At 35.5% G+C, this 23143-nt stretch overlaps 1 protein-coding gene and 1 pseudogene across 1 annotated transcript in view; one reads left to right on the forward strand and one right to left on the reverse strand.

The window, feature by feature from the left end:
- Positions 1 to 23143, reverse strand: part of ERP44 (endoplasmic reticulum protein 44) — a 65046-nt gene that overhangs the window by 11436 nt on the left and 30467 nt on the right. The window contains exons 4-8 of the mRNA XM_069474480.1: positions 20732 to 20847; positions 7495 to 7679; positions 6066 to 6181; positions 3491 to 3548; positions 1841 to 1954 (exon numbers count right to left, since the gene is read on the reverse strand). Of these exons, the coding sequence (XP_069330581.1) occupies positions 1841 to 1954; positions 3491 to 3548; positions 6066 to 6181; positions 7495 to 7679; positions 20732 to 20847 (589 nt within the window). The remainder of the gene's footprint in view (positions 1 to 1840; positions 1955 to 3490; positions 3549 to 6065; positions 6182 to 7494; positions 7680 to 20731; positions 20848 to 23143) is intronic.
- LOC138388899 (U6 spliceosomal RNA) lies at positions 11132 to 11221 on the forward strand (annotated as a pseudogene).

The following is a 23143-nucleotide window of genomic DNA, read 5'->3' on the forward strand; positions in this document are numbered from 1 at the left end:
CTCACTGCAGCATTATTTGCAATAGTCAAAAACTGGAAGTAATATAAAAGTCCATGAAAAGTAGAATGGATAAATTGTGGCATATTCATATAAAAGAATTATATTCATGTGAAAATGAATGAACTATAACTTCATGCAATATGAACGAGTTCCACAAACATAAAATTGAGTGAAAGAAGCCAGATACAAAAGACCCTGATTTCATTTCAGGTTCAAAAACAGGCAAAACTTCAGATAGTCCTATTCAAAATCAGTATGGTCGTTATGAAGATGGTAAATGGGGTAATGACTGGAAAGGAGACAAGAGGTTCTGAAAATCTTCCATCTCTTGACCCAGCTCAAGGACAGGAAATTATAGCCAGTGGTCAAATCTGACTTGACTTGCTGCTTGATTTTGTATGGTCCACAAGCTAAGAACGGTCTTTACATTTTTTAATGATTGGGAAAAAATGTTTAATAATACTATTTCATGACATGTGAAAATTATGTGTCCAGAAATAAAGCTTTATTGGAACACAGCCACACTCATTTGTTTACATATTGTCTAAGGCTCCTTTTGTACTACAACTGCAAAGTTGTATTGTTGCAACGGAGATTGTATGAACTGCAAAGCCTGCAATATTTACTATCTGGCCCTTTACTGAAAAAAAATTGCACACCTCGTGTCTTAGTCAGTTTGGGCTGCTATAACAAAGTACCATAGACTAGGCAGCTTTTATACAACAGAAATTTATTTCTCACAGTTCTGGAGGCTGCAAGTCCAAATCAGGGTGCTGGCATGGTCGGGTTCTGAGAGCTGTCTTCAGGTTACAGACTGCCTACTTCTCGCTGTACCCTCACATGGCAGAAAGAGAGCTAGAGAGCTTTCTGACATCTCTTTTATGAGGGCATTAATCCCACTCATGAGGACTCCACCCTCATTACCTAACTATCTCCCAAAATTTCTACCTCCTAATACCCACCGCACTGGGGGTTAGGATTTCAACATAGAGATGTGGGGGCACACAAACATTCCATCCATACCACCCTGACTAGGTAGTGATTATAGGGGTGTGTTTCCTTTGTGATAATTTTTTGAGCCATATATTTAAAATTTGATCTATGCATTTATAATTCTTTGAAGTGTATATGCATATAAAAAGTTTTTTAAGACTATGCTTAAAAATGTTTTTAAACTTGCACTCTTAGACTACGGGTTTTAAAAATGAAAGAGCTGAAATGAAAGGTGTGCTTCACATACAGTAAAGAAAGGAGAGAAGTCCTCACAGACATAACTCTTTGTACTTGTTCCTTCAGCCTCTTAGGTTTTTGAGGTTTGCTTTTGTGGGATTTTTAAGAGTTTCAGTGGACTTTATTTCAGGTGCATGGGAAGACTGAGGTCAGTTACATGACCACTGATAACTGCTTCCATTACTTACAATAAAAAAGACAATACAACTGTTCTATAAGAATCAGAAAAAAACCTTTTAGTGGCAAAGGATTATTCACTGTATATAATTAATTATAACTGGGCAAAGCATTGCTCCTAAAGGATATCCACTTAAACAAGGATCTTCAACCAACAAGTTGGCATCAGAAACACCTAAGAAGCATTTTCAAATTCATTTCCAAGGCTATAGTGAACTACTACCATTAGTGGAAATGTAACAGAGGGGTTCTGGGACAGCAAAGGTGAAGAATCACTGGCCTGTATTATGGAAATAGCTAGGATATGGTTATGTTCAATATATGATTGTTACAACTGATAACCCTGTGTTAAAATAGTAAGAAAGGTAGAGAAAGCTTGCTCTTTCAGACATCTGAATTTTAAAAATAACAACACACATTAGAAAGCCCATACCTCTCCATTTTCAAATGTTATTTCTCGAACAAGAGGTACGCATTTATCTTGAATCCAATTGTAAGTCACATCAAAGTTTGTCATAGATCCCAAGTACACCATATCTGGAGCAGACTATCACAAAAATAGAAAAAAAAATTAAACAAATCTCAAGTATGCTGGCTCAAGTATATTCTTAAATCCATCTATGAACCCAGAAAATCTATTGGAAATACAAAAGAAACATAAAACAGAGAACTTCTGAGAAAGAGGGCCATAGATGGTAAAAGCTGATCATTCTGTAACTACCAGGGACCTGATAACGCAACTTGTGACATCCAAGCCTCCTGCTTTTCCTTGGATTTAGGTCAATTAACTGTTGGTCAATATCTTCACCAAAGGCAAGCAGTGCCATTGTGAAAAGAAGAATTCTCCAAATGAATTAACTTATCTATTCCTCAGAGTTGAAAATGTTAGAAGAAAATTTGGAGAGTGAAAAAGCCTTGAACAATACAAGATGCTATATAGATGTAAGGCATGACTATTTCTATCATTAGTTACCTACAGATCTGTTTCCATACTTACTCAAAATCGATATTTATAAAGTGCCTAAAATGATGATAAAAATAATAACTAATACTGAATAAACTTACTGTGTCTATGCACTGTTGTAAGCATTGTATATGTGTTGATTTATTTAGTCCTCCCACATCCCTATAAGGCAGGTACTGTTATTATCACCTCCTGTTTTTTACTAACAAAGAAACCGAAGCACAGAGAAGCTAAGAAACATTCCTAGCATAGCACACCGAAGAAGGTGGCACAACTGACACTGAAAACTAGACAGAGTGAAACCAGAGCCCATGCTCTTAACAACCTACTATATTGGAAGACACTATACTGGATTCTGATAATCTAGAGCTGATGACACCCTGTAAGCTACTATTAAAGAAATGCACTTGCAGAAAATATAGGCAAATACCTATCTGAATTCAGAATAGGAAATAAGCTTTTCTAAGCAAGAATTAATTTATCTGACTACATAAAAGTTAAAAATTTCAGTGTGTCAAAACACTGCAGACATTAAAATGAAAACTATGAATTGAAAAACTATCCACAGATTTCTATGTTTATGTGTGTAGAAAAAATTGCAAAGGCAGACCTTTAGGTCGATTTGGGATAAAACTCACTATGATTTTGCCCGTTAGTTGTGGCTACCATCATTTGGGCCTAAGCAGCTACTTCTATGCTTAGACACATTTAAAACTTCTTACTTAGCCCACGAGTTAAAAACAACATGGCTGCTCCTTAATTTATACCCCAGAAGATCTGGGAGCTTGTCTAGTACAATGCAGGTCAGGGTGATGACCATGTACCACTGAAGCATCATTTGGATTTGGCTCCCAGATTGAAAGCAAAACAGACAGGTAGAAAAGGCCAGAGGGTGAGGGGATCTTTGATCCCAGCTCTGCTACTAAATGCCTGTATGACTTTGGCCTCTGTGGCCCCATCTTCACTTTGAAAGGTTTAGATTAGCACAAGATGATGCTTCAGGGTTCCTTTCTATTCTAAATTCTATAATTCTATGAACATTAACACATATAAAACTATAGACTATACTATACATATATTTAAATATCTGATTATACACACTAAGAAACAGCAACTTACCCCTGGTGGTTTGTAGATTATGTTGTCTCCACTATATCTTTCTGGTTTTGAAACATCCCTAACAGGAAGGGAAAAATAGTAATAATGCTTTTTAAGAAAAACAGTACCAGTAATATACCTGAATGACTCAGAATTACCTTGTTATTTTGCAATGTATGAATTAAAGACTTGAAATACATACTTACTTGCCCATCACCTTTCCTATTTATAAGACTATGCAATACCAATAAAAGTATACATTTAAAGGAAAAATTAAATATGAGGCAGATGTTTTAAAGGGAAATTTTAGTTAGCTGTATTATGATTTGTATTTCATAAATTTAGACTGGTAGTTTTAGCATTAACAAGTTGTTTTTGATCCCAGATTGTTTTCCAGCAACTGGGGATCAAGGTCATTGATTTGGTCACATAGACTAATAAAAAATATATGTATTATTTCCTTATTAATCAGACTGAATCATGAATTTTCTACTTTTTAAAACCAAAATTTAATTTAAAAAAACAGATGAATTGAAATAACCTACATCTCTAAACTACAGTTCCATAAATAAATTATGTTTTATTTGTTCACTGTTATTTCCTGTGTCTACTATCTTATCTGGCATATAACAGGTACTCAATAAATACTTGGTCAGTAGCTTCTACAACAAATTCTAAGTCAAATGGGTAACTTTATCTCTCTTTAAATTACCTTTAGATTAATTGAACACTGATTTATTTTCAGTTTCAAACTACAGTAGTCCAGGAGATAGAGGCAAGGAGTCCTAACCTATATTGATGATGGTGAGAACTGAAAGGAAGAACATGGTCCATTAATCAACTGATTCATTTAATAACTATGTACTGTGCATTTCCTTTGTACCAGGGGTGGTCTTAGCACTGAGTATACAGCAGTGAACAAAACTGACAAAACTCTCAGTCTCATGGAGCTTACATTTTGGTGAGGAAAGACAGATTAACAAGTAGATATATTTATCCTGAGTGGCTAAAAAAAAAAAGTGCTATGAAGAAATGTAAGTGGGCCAGGCGCCGTGGCTCATGCCTGTAATCCTAGCAATCTGGGAGGCTGAGGTGGGAGGGATTCTGTCTAAAAAAAAAAGGAAAGTTAGTGAATAAGTGGGTAAAGCATGATGGTAGTGCTACTTTATACAAGATTATAAGGCAAGGACTTTCTCATGTGATGACATCTGGGAGAAGCACTTCCAGATAAAGAACATTTAGAGCAAAGGCTCTGCTGCAGAAGTGTGCTTACAGCATTTAAGGAACAGCAAGATGACCTGTACGGCTGGAGCACAGTAATGTCAAAACTATGGAAGGCAGGGGGAGTTCCCTCATTTACTCTGTATACTGAGAACGCTTACTATAAAAGATACACACAAACAAAATCTACAAAAGCATTAAAACAAGGACAAAGAACAAAAGTCACAAAATGGAGAAGATATACTGTGTCAGGAATCTGGGCTTTACTTAAGATAGCTACTGCAATTGAGCCTAACAGTTATGAGCCAACGAAAAAAGAGAAAGAATATGACATGGAAGTCAAAGCACAGTTGACATAACCTCCAATGAGAAGAGGGGGTCCAAAACAGAACCATAAAAATGATTCCATTTTGAGAAAGAAAGAAAAAAAAGAAGATACAGTTAGCAAATTCAGAAAGGTAAGCAGCAAACCAGAGGGATTCAATGTAAGTATAGATACAGAAAAAAGGAAAGAGTAGTTTCATGTCACATCCTTCAGAGGAACTGAAGAAGATTAAGATTGAAAAAAGGGCAGTGGATTTGGTAATTAAGTAGTCACTTTGTGACTGTGCAGAGACAAGTTTCATTAGAGCGATGTAGGTGAAAGCTTCCAAGAAGTTAAGGATTTTTACTGGTTAGTGTCTGAGAAAATCAAGGCAACCAAGTATAAACTAATCATTGAAAAAATGTGGGAGTGAAAAGAAAGATGAAATTATAGCTCAAGATATAGGAGGAGGAGGTTGGGAAAGAAAGAGGCATGTTTTCAGAAAAGTAAAGCAGTTCATAAAAAGAGCCAGGTTGAAAACACAAGAAAGCAAGGACAACTGATAGATTAAAGCCCCAGAGGAGTTTGAAGGGATAGTTACAAGGACACCAGTGAAGAGGTTGGCCTTAGAAAGAGAATTGTTCCTCTGAAACATGGAAGATACAAGAAAAGATGGTGGAGAAATGGAGAAGAATGAAGACAACAAAGTCCATGCTGCTTAACAAGAAGACAGTGTGTCATTTCAATCTGGTAACCCCACAGGTTAGCATTTTGCCTGGCACAGGATAAGTATTAGTAAATGAGTTGAATAAAGGCACGAATGAGCTAATTGTTAACTTGTCCACTCTTTACCTCTTACCCACCTTCTGAAATAGAATATACTATAGGAAGGAGAATAAAAGACTTTTAAACCCTTAAAAAGAATTCAGAGATAGGTATAAAGACTGGTTGGTGACCTTAAGAGGACTGAGATAATCTTTGGAGAGGTCATCTTCAGAAAATGACAAAATACAATAGGATTTAACATGGCAGCCAAGCCAACCCACTAACACTTTTAATTAAGATACTTACCCAAATGCAGAAAGGAAGGCACAGTCATCATGCAAAATATTTGCTACTCGTTCAAAAACTCTATAGTTGTCTGAATCCCTTTGCTCAAAATATCCAATGATATTTCTTTTGCTGCGCTGTAAAATAAAGTACCTAATTATTTTGCAAACATATGTAGCTCTATAAACATGTTATTTCATTTACCCCTTATTCTGGGATAAATGACAGCTCCAGCTGTTGTACAACTATCTCCAAATAAAGTATAATTATAAATGCATATTTAGCTTTTAACACCTAGCCCAAAACTATTAAAGATTACAATGGGTTGAAAACAATCTTAACTTCAGTAAATGTAATTATAAACATTTCCATCTAGCATTTTATTTTAAAATTTCAATAAATACATAACTATTTGATCAGTGATAATCTTTTTCTAAGGTGACTAATCTTAAAATGTGTTAAAAACAGTGTATCAACTCATAACTTGTGACTATTGGTAGTGACTTCTCCACGGGTCTCTCATACTCCTGTGCATGTTACTGAGTATGCCAAAAATGCAAGACCCTGACCAATCCTTACCCAGGCCATTTTTCAGGGCTGTGCTTGCGGCAAGCAACACTGAGATATGAAGTAATGTCTCCCTACAGGACAAGGAGCAGGGTTACTGCTTGCTCTGAAGTGGTGAGTTCCCCAAGTCCAGGGCTCCTCTCCAGTGACACAACCCACTGAAGGTACAGGCATCCATCTGGGCCCTCTGTGTTGCATCCACAGGACTCGAGGGCAAGGAAACAAATGCAGACACACTCACACTGCTTGCTGTGATATGAGAAATAAGGTCCTTTGTCTCTGACCCAGGAGTCTGACAGAATCCAGGAAATGGTAATTGGCTAATTTATTAGCTTGTAAGTACGGTAAAATCAAATCTCAAACCTGATAGTGACAATCAGTGATTGTGATAAAGCCCAAACTCAATTATTTTTGCTTTTCTTATTGTTTGTTATTTGTAAAACACTACTCAGTGTACAAAGAAAGGGGTTGGCTAAGCTTATTATTAAGAGGGGGCTATTTTAGGGGACACTAAAACTTATACCAAGAGTAGGGTACAGGAGTGATTAGAGCAGAGACCCTGAAGGTCTCCACTGAGAAAAATATGGAAACTTGTGGTTGTGTATGCTTGACTTTAACTTCCACTTCTTTATAATTCAGGCTTCCCTTTGCTTTCAATTAATTCAAGTTAGTACAACTTTACTGTATGCTACATATTTTAGCCAGAAAAACATTAGCATTTCCCTTGAGAATTCAAGGATAATTCAACTTACCAAGTATGCATATGTCAAATCCATTGCAATGAACTATAGGGGCATGTCCAGATTCTTTTGTTTGCATTAGGATTTGTTTACATTAATAAAACAGGCAATGTTCATTTGATCTAGAAAAACTTACAACTTACATCAAGAGTGTTGATTTCTGCTAAGTCCCGAATTTCTTGAATGGGGTCACTTTTTTGTTGCCTGATGTAATCTGCAAGTGCTTTCACTGATCGCTGACCCCTGTATTCTCTCTTCATCATCATCCCATTACGAAACAATTTGAGGGTTGGGTATTTGCTTATCCTGTATCTCTGGGCTATATCAGCTAAAAGAATGAAAAAACAAATTAACTTTACCCTCATATTTGCTCAGGGCGAGCCCATCATAAAGTATGGTACACTCATATAACGAAGTACTAGGTTGTTATATAAGGGAATGAAAAAGATCTGTATCTGCTACTAAGGAGCAATCTTCAAGATGTACTGTTAGGTAAAAAAAGCCAAGTGCAGAAGAGTACAGGTAAAATATTTTGTGTAAGAAATATGAAGAAACCTGGGAAAGGAATATGAATACACACGCAGATACACACATATATATACATGTCTGTATACACTTGCTTACATATTTGTTTTTCCTTACCCAAAAAGAAACACCAATGGAAGAAAACGGGAGGAAGGGTCAGGGATGAAATTTAGATTTCCCTGACTATATTTTGGTTTCATAGTTTTGACTTTGGAACCATGAAAATGTTAACATTAAAACAAAATTACATAAAAAATTTTTAATACTAGCATTGTTATTTTGAATTTAAACACATATATTATAGATAAAATACATGAGTTCATGCCATTAAGAATCAAGATTTTTCAGCATAATAAAAAATATATAGGCCAGGCGCGGTGGCTCACGCCTGTAATCCTAGCACTCTGGGAGGCCGAGGTGGGCGGATTATTTGAGCTCAGGAATTCGAGACCAGCCTGAGCAAGAGCGAGATCCCATCTCTACTAAAAATAGAAAGAAATTATCTGGCCAACTAAAAATATATAGAGAAAAAATTAGCCGGGCATGGTGGCGCATGCCTGTAGTCCCAGCTACTCGGGAGGCTGAGGCAGTAGGATGGCTTAAGCCCAGGAGCTTGAGTTGCTGTGAGCTAGGCTGATGCCACGGCACTCTAGCCCGGGCAACAAGAGAGTGAGACTCTGTCTCAAAAAAAAAAAAAAAAAAAAAAAAATATATATATATATATATATATAAAATCGAGGTAATAATATTTCATTTGAATTGGATGTATCAGCATGAACTCATGATGTTTTTCTTTCAAAAATGTACTTCTAAGCTCTTTCTATTGACAGCTATTATCAATAACTTAATGCCAATAAGTTTTAAGACATAGATAAAATGAAAAAATTCCCACAAAAATACAACTTTCCAAAACTGACAGTAGAAGAAATAGAAAATATAAATGGTCCTGAAATTATTAAGAAAACTGTAATTCAAAGCCTTCTCACAAATAAAACTCCATTCCTAGACACCTTCACCAGCAAATTCTACCAAACATTTAAGGAGCCAATAATGCCAATTTTACACAAACCACTTCAGAGGATACAAAAAGACAGAACACTTCTCAACCAGTTTTCAAGATCAACGTAAATCTTTTTAGGAGAGCTGACAAGGAGATTATGAGGAAAGAAAAGTATATGCTAATCTTTTTCAAGATCATAGATGAAAAACTTAAAAAGAAAAAATTAAACTGAACTTGCACTATATGCAAAGGATAATACATCATAATATTTGAAAACCAATTGATGTAATTCATAACATTAACAGACTAAAACAGAAAAATTCTATTACTTCTCAAAAGAAACAGTAAAACATTTGATAAAAATCAACATCCATTCATGCTTAAACACTGTTATTAGCAAACTAGTAGAAGAAAACTTCCTTAAAGGATATTTAAATAAACAAATATCACACAACTAAATGGTGAAACACTAAAAGCTTTCCTGCTGAGATCAAGAAAGAAGATGCCTGTTATCACTTCTATATAACACTATACTGGAGTTCTTAGTGTAATAAAATAAGGAGAAAAAGAAGAATATATATACACCGGAAAGGAAGAAATAGGAATGTCATTATTTGCAGATGATTTTATTGGGTTCACAGAAAACTCAAAGGAGAATCTACAAAAGGATTCTCACTTCTAAGTAGGATGTAGTGAATAGCAGAAATCTACTGCCCTGCTCCTACAACTAGGAAAAACTGTGTTGCTGGTTTTTTTAGTCACATTTTTAAAGATATCATACCTAATGGGTACAATGTACACTATCTGAGTGATGGGCACACTTACAACTTTAACTCAAGCAGTACAAAAGCAATCCATGTAACCAAAACATTTGTGTCCCCATAATTTTCTGAAATTAAAAAAAATAAAGAGGCCGGGCGCGGTGGCTCACGCCTGTAATCCTAGCACTCTGGGAGGCCGAGGTGGGCGGATCGTTTGAGCTCAGGAGTTCGAGACCAGCCTGAGCAAGAGCGAGACCCCATCTCTACTAAAAATAGAAAGAAATTATATGGACAACTAAAAATATATATATACAAAAAATTAGCCGGGCATGGTGGTGCATGCCTGTAGTCCCAGCTACTCGGGAGGCTGAGACAGGAGGATCGCTTGAGCTCAGGAGTTTGAGGTTGCTGTGAGCTAGGCTGACGCCACGGCACTCACTCTAGCCTGGGCAACAGAGTGAGACTCTGTCTCAAAAAAAAAAAAAAAAAAAAAAAAAAAAAATAAAGATATCAGAAATCATGAAAGCAATGAAGACTAAATGAACTGAAATTTCAGAAAGGGAAGAACCATTCTTAGGTAAGCAAATTTTTCTTTCCTATAGGTTTCTTATGTAATTCCTTTCAGAAATTAAATCTGTAATTGCAGATTTAGGGTTGAGAATTATATTTACACAGGCACGAAGAAAGTGAAATAAATGAAACTTTTCCTAGCCACCTGGGCCAACATGGTGCAATGAAAGGGTCCTAAAACACACTGCAAGTCTCCCCAGAGGACATTTACTGAGTGCTGGAGTGACACAGGAAACTGGAGAGTTAAGGTCAAGAAGACAGAGTAAAATCCCCTATGTTCTCATGGTGCTTAGGAGACAATGTCTACTTGTATAAGGGGCCTGCAATTCTACACCAGGGCCACATATAGCTAAGCTATTTGCCAGATTTTGAAGCTACATAGGCCAGAAAGCATCTAGATGTTGGAGGAAAAACATGAATTTTTGACAAACTAGAAGATACTTTCGTCATGCACTAAGACAAATGATTAATATTCAGAATATATAAAGAATCAATTTTAAAAAGACTACCCAAAAAAATAAGTGGGCTAAAGATACCAGTCAATTTATGAAAGAAACACAGATGGTCAATAAACATAAAAACGCGCTCAGTTGTAATCAGCAACTTACAGATTAAAACTACCAGATAACATTCTGTCCATCATATTGGCAAGAAAATAGTAATAATAAAAATTGTAAAAACTAAAATTCAGGGCTTCATCCTCCAAAGTGAGGTATCACAAGAATGGAAGAACAAGCACCACATGTACTCGCCATCAAATTGGCACTAATTGATCAACACTAAGGTTGCGGGGGTGGGATGAGCATTGTATGGGGGAAGGGCGTGCCTCTAATCCTGGCTTGGGTGAGACAAAGTCATAACTTGTAACCAAAATGTTTGTACCCCCATAATATCCTGAAATAAAAAAATAAAAAAATTCGGGGCTTGCTTCAGCAGCACATATATTGTTAGTAGAACGATACATGGCCCCAGCACAAGGGTGACACACAAATTCATGAAACATTCCATATTTTTAAGAAACACCAAAATTCAATAATATCAAACCCTATGTGAAGGTAAAATATTCCTACTAGGTCTAATTTAGGTCCACAATCAATGTTAATATGGCTAAACTAGCCTAGCAGGTGCCTAATTTGCCAGCAAGAAGCCAAGGAATTTTTTTAATCCCCAAGGATTTGGCAGAGAGGATATAAGATGGATCCAGAAAGAAAGAAAAAGCCTAATAAGAAATATTTATTTTCCATTTGTATCCTAAGGATCAGTATGAAAATGGACAGCAAGAGGCACTGCCAAAGAGAATAGAATGTTTTTAACTTTCTGAACTTGGTGGATTAGTGGACACAATGAGAAGGCAGTGTGCTAAAAGCAAATATGCATAAACTAGGAGTAGAATAAATTAGGCTACAGACTCCAGAGGGTCTTGAATGTTAAGTTAAAGGAATTTGAATTTTATCCTGTTTTTGATAAGCAGCCACTAAGCTGTAGAGCTGGGCTTTCAAAATACTCACCTGGCAGTAGTAGAGAACCAGAGACACTAGTAAGGAAGCTACTGCAATGGTCCTGACAGATAATCACAAGCGTCTGTTTACAAACTTAAACATTACAACTTTTAGGTTGCCTTAAAATTCTGGTTATGGAGCGAAAAAGATTAAAAATATGAAGACTATTAGGTGGTTAGAGATTCACTTGTTTCATTCTCAAACATCATGACAGCAGGTATGCCGCATAATAAGGCGGCTTTTAATTATTAAGAAGCAAAACCCTTCAAATTACATTGATCAATAATCTCAGACATAACGGTGACTTCGTTACAAGCTTTGGCCAAAAGTGATTTTAAGATAATTACAATGTGACACTTTGACAAAATAACAAAGAAAGACTTAAGGGGTATAATAAATGGGTTTTTTAAATTAACTAGATAGATCAAATGTTAAAATGGATGTCAGAAGAATTACAAACTTCAGAAGGTTAACGGCTTGCTGACTGGAAAATTAGCATGTACTTTTTGCTTCAGTGGTCACTTACTTTTCCTTGATGAGGCCGGCTTGCCTGCCTCACTAATGCCCAGCAGGGTTCCAACTGGGGAAACTGCCTACTGCTCTTATCTCAGCAATGTCCCTCCCTGCTATCATTACCTGTGGCAGAAAATACAAAGAGGCAGATGATTTTGATAGCAAAGTCTTACTGTTCCTCTGGTTCCAGGAGAAGGACCACTACTGTCTATGTCCCTCTTTCCATTCCCACACCATGCCGCCCCCAAAACAAACAAACAAAACCAAAACACAACAAAATAAAACCCTAAACAGAAAAATTACAAACCAACCCTAGAAGCTTACTCAGAACTCAGGCTTAATATGCTCATCCAAAGTCAGTTCTATGCACATGAATTCTTCACTTTTTACTTTCTTGTTCTAATTACAGCATCTATGTATAGCTCGTACAAAAGCTTCTCAATTTCCAATAAGGAAGGTTCAAGTTGTACTGAAAGACAGACACGTAACAGTAATTTGGGTACATGGGAGCATGTGCTGCCTAATTCAAGGACGTTTACAAAGTATCTTCCTAAAAATGCTAGTGGGAGTCTGTTTGAAAGTTCTACACCAACTCACAAACGTGTGAAGAACCCTTGCTTGGTGCCATACAGCCTAAGGCCACTGGAGGTCAGCAGAGAACCTGGTCCCACCAGGGGCAGACTGATGGGGCCTTCTAGATGCAAGGCAGCAAGGATGACCACCAACCAGGGAGAATGAATTCTACTCCCAAACTTCCCAAATGAAGAGACTGCAGAAGATGAGATGAAATATGATCATGATCCACAGTTGAAGCAAGGGCATGTTTTAATTGTGTGTGTGTGTGTGTGTGTGTGTGTGTATAAACTCTGAGGTTAGTCAAATAGGAAAGTGCTGGCTAACATCAGTACTTGCAGAATAGGTTTCAGCAGCTTGTAAGAAACCCCTAGAAAGAGTAGAGTAATACTTTTTAATCAAGAGTACTGCCAACACTCTTAATGGCACAGAAGAGAATATTGTGTGGAAAAACATAAAAATTGACTCATTTGGATAGCGACACAAGAGTCCGACTAGGAAGGTGAAGTGGTTTCAAGATTTCTTTAGGCCGGGCGCGGTGGCTCATGCCTGTAATCCTAGCACTCTGGGAGGCCGAGGCGGGTGGATGGCTCGAGGTCAGGAGTTCGAGACCAGCCTGAGCAAGAGCGAGACCCCATCTCTACTAAAAATAGAAAGAAATTAGCTGGCCAACTAAAATATATATATAGAAAAAAATTAGCCAGGCATAGTGGCACATGCCTGTAGTCCCAGCTACTTGGGAGGATGAGGCAGAAGGATTGCTTGAGCCCAGGAGTTTGAGGTTGCTGTGAGGTAGGCTGACGCCATGGCACTCACTCTAGCCCGGGCAACAGAGTGAGACTCTGTCTCAAAAAAAAAAAAAATTTCTTTAACAAATTTACTTTCCTTGTAAGGTACACAGAGTAATATTTAAGAATCTACATCTAAATGAGTCTAAAATAGCTCTTATGATAGGTATAAAAAATTCTAAATGCCCCTATCTCTCACAATATACAAAACTCAACTCAAGATGGATTAAACACTTAAATGTAAGACCCCAAACTATAAAACTACTAGAAAAAAACAAAGGGAAAACACCTCAGGACATTGGTCTGGAAAAAGATTTTACGGATAAGACTTCAAAAGCACAGAAACAATAGAAAAAATAGACAAATGGAATATCAAACTAAAAAGCTTCTGCAGAACAAAGGAAATAATCAACAGAGTGAAGAGACAACCTGCAGAATGGGAGAAAATATCTGCAAACTATTCATTTGATAAGGATTAATATCCAGAATATATAAGAAGTTCAACTCAACAGCAAAAAACCCAAAAAAATACCATTAAAATAAGTGGTCAAAGAATCTGAATAAGATATTTCTCAAAAGAAGATATACAAATGGCCAAGTATATGAACAAATGCTCAACATCACTAATCATCAGGGAAGTGCAAATCAAAACTACAATGAGATATCATCTTACCCTACAGTACTAAAGAACACTATAGAGTGGCTATTATCAAAAAAACAAAAATAACAAATGCTGGCAAGGATGTGGTAAAAAGGGAACTCTTACACACTGTGGGTGGGAATGTAAATTAGCACAGCCATTACGAAAAACAGTATGGAGGGTTCTCAAAAACTAAAAATAGAACTACCATATGACCCAGCAATTCCACTAAAGGAAAGGAAATCAATATATGTCTTTCTGGGTGTGTTTGCTTCATTGCTATATCTCTCTCTCTATATATAGGACCTTCCACATTGCATTACAAAGGCTAGGCATAAAAATATTTTGTTGAATGCATGAATAATACTATCTAACTCAAGCCGTGCTGAACTGTGGTAAAGATAATTGAAATAATACGTATCAGAACATACCTAAATCCAAGGAAGCACTCAATAAACAGTAGTTTTTTTCTAAGCAATTTGACTAGAAACTTTTTAGAGGAACTTTTCGAAGAAATAATACTATTACTTTAGATGACAGGTCTCAGTGAAGCAGTGAGTCAGAAGCAAGACAGACAGACTAAAGAATTAGAGGGCAGGACAGAGTAGGCTGCCACAATATCAGACAGGTGATTAGCAAGAATGAGACATATGGGGATGTGGTATGATGATATCTTGATTCTGAGGCCACCTTATGCCTTTGTTAGGAAGCGTCTTATAAATCTTCTGCCTGACAAAAACCAATCCTAAAGCAACAAGTAGGCACACTTGGCTGGATACAATATAGAATACTATAAGGAAATACAAATCACAAAAGTAAAACTGCTTTTATTTGAATACAACATAATTGTCTAAGTAGAAAATCCTATAGACTCTACATAAAACTTACTGGAACTAGTAAGTTCCAGCATATAAGATCAATATACAAAAGTCAATTTTATTTATATAAACTAGAAAGAAAAACTGAAAATTAAAATTTAAAAATCAATACCATTTATAATAGCATACCCCCAAAAAACTACTTAGGGATAAATCTCACAAAAGATATGCAGTGCCTGACAAAAAAACCCAGACCAACCCAAAATTAGGGACATGCTAAAAAATTCCTGACCAATACTCCTCAAAATTGTCAAGGTTCTGAAAAATAAAGATGGAGAAATGGACAGATCAGAGGTAACCAAGAATACCTGATGATTAAATGCAATATCCTGGAACAGAAAAAAGATATTAGTGGAAAAAATTTGAATAAAGTCTAATAAAATTTGAATAAAGTCTACAGTTTAGTTAACAGCAATGTATCAATGTTAGTTTCTTAGTTTTGATAAATGTCCATAGTAATGTAACATGTTGATGCTAGGGTAAAATGGGTAAGAAATATAAGGGAACTCTATATTATTTTTGCAACTTTTCTATATATCTACAGTAATTCCAAAAATAAAGTTAATCTTAAAATATCACTTACAATTGCATCAAAAAATAAGAAATATTTAGGGATAAATCTGACAAAGATATGCAAGACATATAGGTTGAATACCACAAAACATTGAAAGAAATTGAAAATACCTAAATAAATGGGGAGATGGACAATGTTCATGGATTGGAAGACTCAATATTGTTAAAATAACAATTCTCCACAAATTGGTCTAAGGATTCAATGTAACCCCAATTAAAATCCCAGCAGTCTTTTACGTTATTGTTAGAAATTAACAAGCTGATTCTAAAAGTCATATGGAAATCCAAAGCAACCAAAATAACCAAATCACTTTGGAAAACAAGTTCAAAGTTGAAAGCTTTACCTTACTAGACTTTAAGACTTTTATAAGCTATAGTAATCTAGAAAGTATGGTATTAGCATAAACATAGACAAACAGATCAACCGTACAGGAGAGACCAGAAATAGACTCACACATACACGGTAAGTTTATTTTGACAAAGATTCAAAGACAGTGAAGAAAGGATAGTCTTTTCAACAAATAATGCTGAAATAGCTTGATAACTAAAAGCAAAAAAAAAAAAAAGAACTACAATTCTTACATTGTACCACATGTAAAAATTAGCTACAAATGGATCATAGACATAAATGTAAACCTACATACTATAAAATTATAAAAGAAAACATAGCAAAAAATCTTTGTGATCTTCAGTGAGGCAAAGGTTTCTCAGATACATCAAAAGTATAATCTATTAAAAAATTGATAAATAAGACTTCACCAAAATTATGAATATCTGCTCTTCAAAAGATACTCTTAAACAAAGTTGGAAGAGGTCAAATAGTTTCTGGTTTCAAAACTTATTACAAAGCTACAGTAATCATAGTAGTGTGGAACTGGCATAAAGACAGACATACAGACCATGGAACAGAATAGGGAACCCAGAAATAAACCCACAAATACGTGGTCAAATGATTTTCAACAAGGGTGCCAAGACCATTCAATGGGAAAAGGACAGTCTCTTCAACAAATGGTGCTGGGAAACCTGGATATCCATGTGCAAAAGAATGAAACTGGACCCTTACCTTACTCCATATACAAAAATTAACTCAAACTAGATCAAAGACTTAAATGTAAGACCTAAACCTATAAAAATTTAGAAGAAAGCACAGAAGAAAAGCTTCATTAACACTGGATTTGTAATGATTTCTTAGATGTTAACACTTAAAGCACAGGCAACAAATGTAAAAATAAGTAAGTTGGACTACAACAAAATGAAAAACTTCAAAGCATCAAAGGACATAATCAACAGAGTGAAAACGCAACCTACACAACAGGAGAAAATATTTGCAAATCATATATACGATGATGGGTTAACATCCAAACTATACAAAGAACTCCTACAACTCAACAATAACAACAAAATAACCTGATTAGAAAATGGGCAACGGAATTGAATAAACATTTCTCCAAGGAAGATATACTAATGACCAAAAAGCATATGAAAAGATAGTGAACATCACTAATTACGGAAATGCATCCAAAACCACAATGAGACATAACCTCATACCCATTAGGATGGCTACTATCAAAAAAACCAGAAAATAAGTGTTGGTGAAGATGTGGAAACTGAACCCTTGAGCAATGCTAATGGGAATGTAAATGGTGCAGCTACTATGAAAGACGGTAGTGTGGTTCCTCAAAAAATTAAAAACTACCATATGATCCAGCAATTCTACTGCTGGGTATTGAAAACAAGGTCTCAAAGAGCTATCTATACACCCCTATTCACAGCAGCATTATTCACAATAACCAAGAGATAGAAGCAACCCAAGTTGCATCAATGGATAATGGATAAACAAAATGTGATATATACATATAATGGAATATTACTGATTAATATTAATGATATTAATATTATTGGAGACTGGTTGCCCAACAATGTGAATATACCTAACACTGTTGAACTATAATTAAAAATGGTTAAGAAGGTAACTTTTATGTTATGTGTATTTTACCAAAATTTTTTAAAAAGAAACTCTTAGTAGAGTTTTTCTACTCTTTTCTTAGAAAAAGAAGAAATTTTGCAAATTACACATCTGAAAAGAGACTTGTATTCATAATATACAAAGAACTCTCAGAACTCAAGAAGACAAACAATCCAATAAAAAAATTTGTAAGATTTGAACAGATACTTCATCACAGATACACAAATGTCATATTAGCATATTAAAATATCCTCAACATCATTAATTATTAGGGAAATGCAAAAATGCAAATTAAACCACAAGGAAACACCACTTCACATACATTAGAATATGTAAAATTAAACAGCCTGACCATTCTACGTATTGGCAAGAATATGGAACAACTGGAACTCTCATACATTGCTAGCGGCTATGTAAAATAGTACAAATACATTGGCAGTTTCTTAAAAAGTTAAACATACACCTACCATATGACCCAGGCATTTCATGCCTAGGTATTTGCCAAGGATAAATGAAAGCATATGTACAAAGACTTGTACCTGTATGTCATAGCAGCTTTAGCTGTAATAGTTAAAAAGTAGAAACAACTCAAATGCTCTATCAGCAGGTGAACACATAAATTGTGGTATATAGCCACACGATGGAATACTACTAAATATTAATAATAAAAATGAATGATACATGGAACATGGAACAATCTCAAAATAAACATGCTGAGTTAAAAAAAAAAAAAGACAAAAAAGGAACACCTACTGTATGATTCCACTTATACAAAATTTGAGAAAATGCAAAGTAATCTATAGTGACAGAAAGTAGATGGTTCCCTGAAGATGATGGAGGTGGAGAAGAGAAAGACCACAAAGGAGCACAAGGAAAGTTTAGAGGGATGACACGTATGTTCCACATCTTCATTGTGGTGATGGTTTCATGGATACACACGTATCAAAACTTATAAAATTGTATCATTTAAACTTGTAAAGTTTTTTATGTGCCAATCACACCTCAATAATTTTTTTTTTTTTTTAAAAACGAAGCTGCTTTTTAGGACTGAAAAATCTATTTTCAAAGCACTGGTAGCTGTGTGAGTCAATTAAAGTTATTTAAATTGTTAGGAGAAAAAAACAAACAAATCCTACCAAAGAAAATTTGCTTAATAGGCAGTTTTCTTCAGAAAACAGAATTCTTAAGGTTCTTTAAATTCAAAACTTTTACAATCCAACTGGCACATGAGGGGTTTAAAAGCACAGTCTAACTATCTCTAAAGAGTGTAAAATGTGAATAAATCATCAAGGGTCTCATGTCATTTTTTTTGAAGAATTACACAGAAGAGACAAAATAGAATACATAATACCTCAGATATAACTTTCATTAGTAACTACTAACTTTATAGATCTCTGGTGGATTGAAAAGCATCTAAACTGTGGCTATTTGCTCCCATAAAAAGAAAACTTACTAGCAATGATGTCAGATTTATTTCAAAAGTAAGTTAATCTGTTTAAAAGACAGAACAAATGAAATTTTAGTTCAATGATATAAATAGCAGTTTTTCTTCTCAATGACTGTAAGCTTGAGAGCATAATTTCAGGTTTTATAGTTCAAATTCAGTAAAAGTAGGAAGTCTTATCTGCACTGGAATATACGAATAGAAAGATTTAAAACGAGACTCCATACCAAAAGTATCATGTTCTGCATCAGTGAAAGGTAGCAGAAAAAAAATCTATGAAGCAGTGTGAAAACGTAGTCCATGCTTGTACTGACAATCTTCTATTGCTCCCTCCATCTTATCTAGTTCTCAATCTCAGCAGACAAGAAATATGGGGTATGGCTTATAAGACTTTAAAATGATTTACTGTTAGAAAATGCTTTTCTGCCTAGCACAAAGCTACACCAATAAATCCCCAAATAGGTCTGTGAAGTAATTTGGTCAGGAGATCAGGATTCTAATTCTGGCCTGACTAGAGGCATTAAGACATGTAACAATGGTTAAGCCACTTTACTTCCATTTCCTCATCAGTAAAATGAAAAGTTAGTATGTACAAACACACACACACACACACACACACACACAGACACACAAATTCTAATCAGTGGGTTAAGTACAGAGGATAGAAAACTTGCAGAATGGAAGACAGCTCTGTGTTCAGGCCAACTTACCAGTAACTCAATGCAACAAGCTTTTAATGAGCAGTCTCTGTCTCCCAGAAACTGTCAGATGCTTGAGATACAAAGATTAATGAGTGGTTTGGTCTCCACTTAAAACAAAGCATAAAAAAAAAAAGGAAAGAAAAAAATTCCTGCCTTAAAGAACTGACAATGCAGCTGATGAGAAAACTAAGACACAATGAACCAGAACTACCAAATACAGTGAGTTTGGTACTATGAAAGACGAAAGTTCAAGTGTAATGGGAGAATTCAGGAGGAAATACACTAGCAAACTCACTAGTTCAAGCTAGAGAAATGTATCATTTATATGGAAAACCATGAAGATGTTACAGAGAATGGCCTACTAGGACAAGCAAAATTCAGAGATTGGAATTTAAGAGTCTAATCCAAGTTTCTAAATACTCTCAATAACTATAAACAGTAGCTATAGCTAATTACACCTCAAAGATAGTCTAGGTCAATCTTAGTAGATTCTCTAAAATAACAAAAACACAGAAAAATCTGAGACTATCTTATTTTAAATGACTACAAATGGTACTTCCACATGATTCTAAAACTAACAAATCCATTTTTTTCTTCTAAAACTATATTTCAATTTTATTCATTGATTTTGATATTTGCTTTGGTAGAAAACATTGGTAGTTACTATCCCTATGCTTGACCTACTATATTTTAATTTAAAAAAATCCTTTACACATCAAAATGGAAAGCATTATTATTAGAACATAAAAATTAAATTGTAACAATTTAACCAAGGTCACTAGAATCTTTTCAGATTGTTCTCCAGTTAAAGCAGAGCATTTAAAAAAAAATAGAGAGAGAGTAGGTGTGTGTGTGAGAGAGAGAGTGTATACGTTTGTGTGTGTGAGTGAGTATGCAGGAGAGGTAGGGATAGGACAGTTTTTTCCAGATGTCCTATTAAGGTACTTACAGTGCTGATCACAATCAACTCTGGCAAACACGACTTGATTTTCATTTGGATATTCTTCCTTAATGACATCAGAAGCTTCCTCAAAAATTGGATGCAACATCTGACTGAAACGACACCTACACATGGAAAAGGATACCAATTAGAAATGAAAAGAAGCAATAAAATCTTATTTTAGTTAGCACCCACTGATACTTAGTATAGGTACAATAAACAAGTCCGCAAGAGAATCACATACGTAATTTAATTATGGATCCTGATGTCATTCAATGGAGAGGAAGACGATTTTGAATTCAAAGACTGTACTCCAATTCTAAGAATGTATAAATAACTAAAAGATGTTGGTTTTTTTCACCTTGAGGTAATTGCCAGAATTATGGAGCACACAGCTAAGAAGCTCTTGCAGAGGCCATGAAATAAGTCTGAAATAAGTCCTCGAAGATGTACTACTAGGCCTTGTAACTACTGAGGCTTCACCATTTATAAAAGGAATTAGCTTTCTCTAAATAAGGAACATATTTTTAGACAACTGTAACAAAATTTTTAATATTAAATATTAATTTTTAATAATAAATATTAGATCGATCTACCTGGCCAGTTCAGTCAAATCTCACAGGCAAGTTAGCATACTAAATAAGTTGTATTAAAAGGATACATGGGCTGGGCGTGGTGGCTCATGCCTGTAATCCTAGCACTCTGAGAGGCCGAGGCGGGCGGATTGTTTGAGCTCAGGAGTTCGAGACCAGCCTGAGCAAGAGCGAGACCCCGTCTCTACTAAAAATAGAAAGAAATTATATGGACAGCTAAAAATATGTATAGAAAAATTAGCCGGGCATGGTGGCGCGCGCCTGTAGTCCCAGCTACTCGGGAGGCTGAGGCAGCAGGATCACTTGAGCCCAGGAGTTTGAGGTTGCTGTGAGCTAGGCTGACGCCATGGCACTCTAGCCCGGGCAACAGAGTGATACTCTGTCTCAAAAAAAAAAAAAAAAAGATACATAGTATGTAATGAAGTGGTTCCCCTCAAAATTTATCTCTTGTTAAAATGGGCTTTTTATATCTGTAAACATACTCAATATATTAAGTTCAGACGAAAATATTTTAATAAATTCCTAAATAAGACTTCCTGTCTATATTTACTTTTTTGTCTTTTACTTTAAAAATTGGGCACAAATCCCACAATATTCCAGGAATTTATTACTTCTAATTCTGACTGTCCTTAATCAGGCCAACCACTTCACAAATACAGTCATGCATTGCTTAACAATGGGGATACACTCCAGGAGATGAAAAGCATCAGGCGATTTCTTCATTGGGCAAACATCATAGAGTGTACTTACACAAACCTAGATGGTAGAGCCTACTACACACTTACTGTCTATTGCTCCTAGGCTATAAACCTGTACAGCATGTAAGTGTACTGAATACTATAGGCAACTGTAACATAGTGGTAAGTATTTGTGTATCTAAACAGAGAAAAGGTACAGTAAAAATATGGTATTATAATTTTATGGGACCTCTGTCATTGATCTAAATGTTGTTATGCAGTGCATGACTATATATGTTCTGGGTCATTAAAGGGACCTGATAAGAAAAGGAAGAAGAATTAGAATCAGCATACAACCAGCTGGGTTAGAATGGTCATTCTCTTATGGCAAAAGTATTGAGGATATGTAAACAAAAAAAAACTATAATTGCTACTATTGCCTCTTTTCCACCAAGAAATTTACTTATATGAAGCCTGTGACCTGTTTGATCCACAAATGATCAGGTCATATTAGCTATAATTCAATAAAAATACTGTAAAGCCTATGAAAGGATGCAAACATTATACTTCCTCCCTATTTCTTCTTGTATGTATCTCTTCTAGCCCACTCACCTGACTTCCTAAGGAGATGTCCTAGAATATATCAAGGAGACACAATCTGTATCTTCAATCTCTTGCTTTCAAGTGGCTCTTTCCTCTTTTAGCATTCTTAAATCTCTCCCATCTGGGATAGGTGGGTGAGGTCTGTGGACATCATGGACCATGTCTTATTTGACTACGTAATCTAACAAGCATTCAATAGTTGTCTGTTAAATGAATAAATTGATAGAATGGAAGAAATGGAGAAGCCAGGACCTAGGATTGTGGGTTCTTAACAGTGTGCTGAAAATAGGGTAGCTAGAGGGAGAGGCTAGGCAAGGAGTGGGCGTTGATTAATGGTTGCTTGAAGAATTTGGATATGGCCTAGTAAAGAATTAGTGGACAGGCTTCTTCTGGAAGAAGAAGTTAGAAGTAGTCTTTAAACACACATCAAGGGCTCCTTCCATCTGGATTGTTCAGTTTGCTGCCCTGTAAGTATTTAAGCATGGGTTCATGTTTAAAATAGAATCAGTTTTAATACAGGTTAAGTATCCCCAATCCAAAAACCCAAA

This window comes from Eulemur rufifrons, chromosome 7, assembly GCF_041146395.1.
Source record: "Eulemur rufifrons isolate Redbay chromosome 7, OSU_ERuf_1, whole genome shotgun sequence".
NCBI classification, from domain to species: domain Eukaryota; kingdom Metazoa; phylum Chordata; class Mammalia; order Primates; family Lemuridae; genus Eulemur; species Eulemur rufifrons.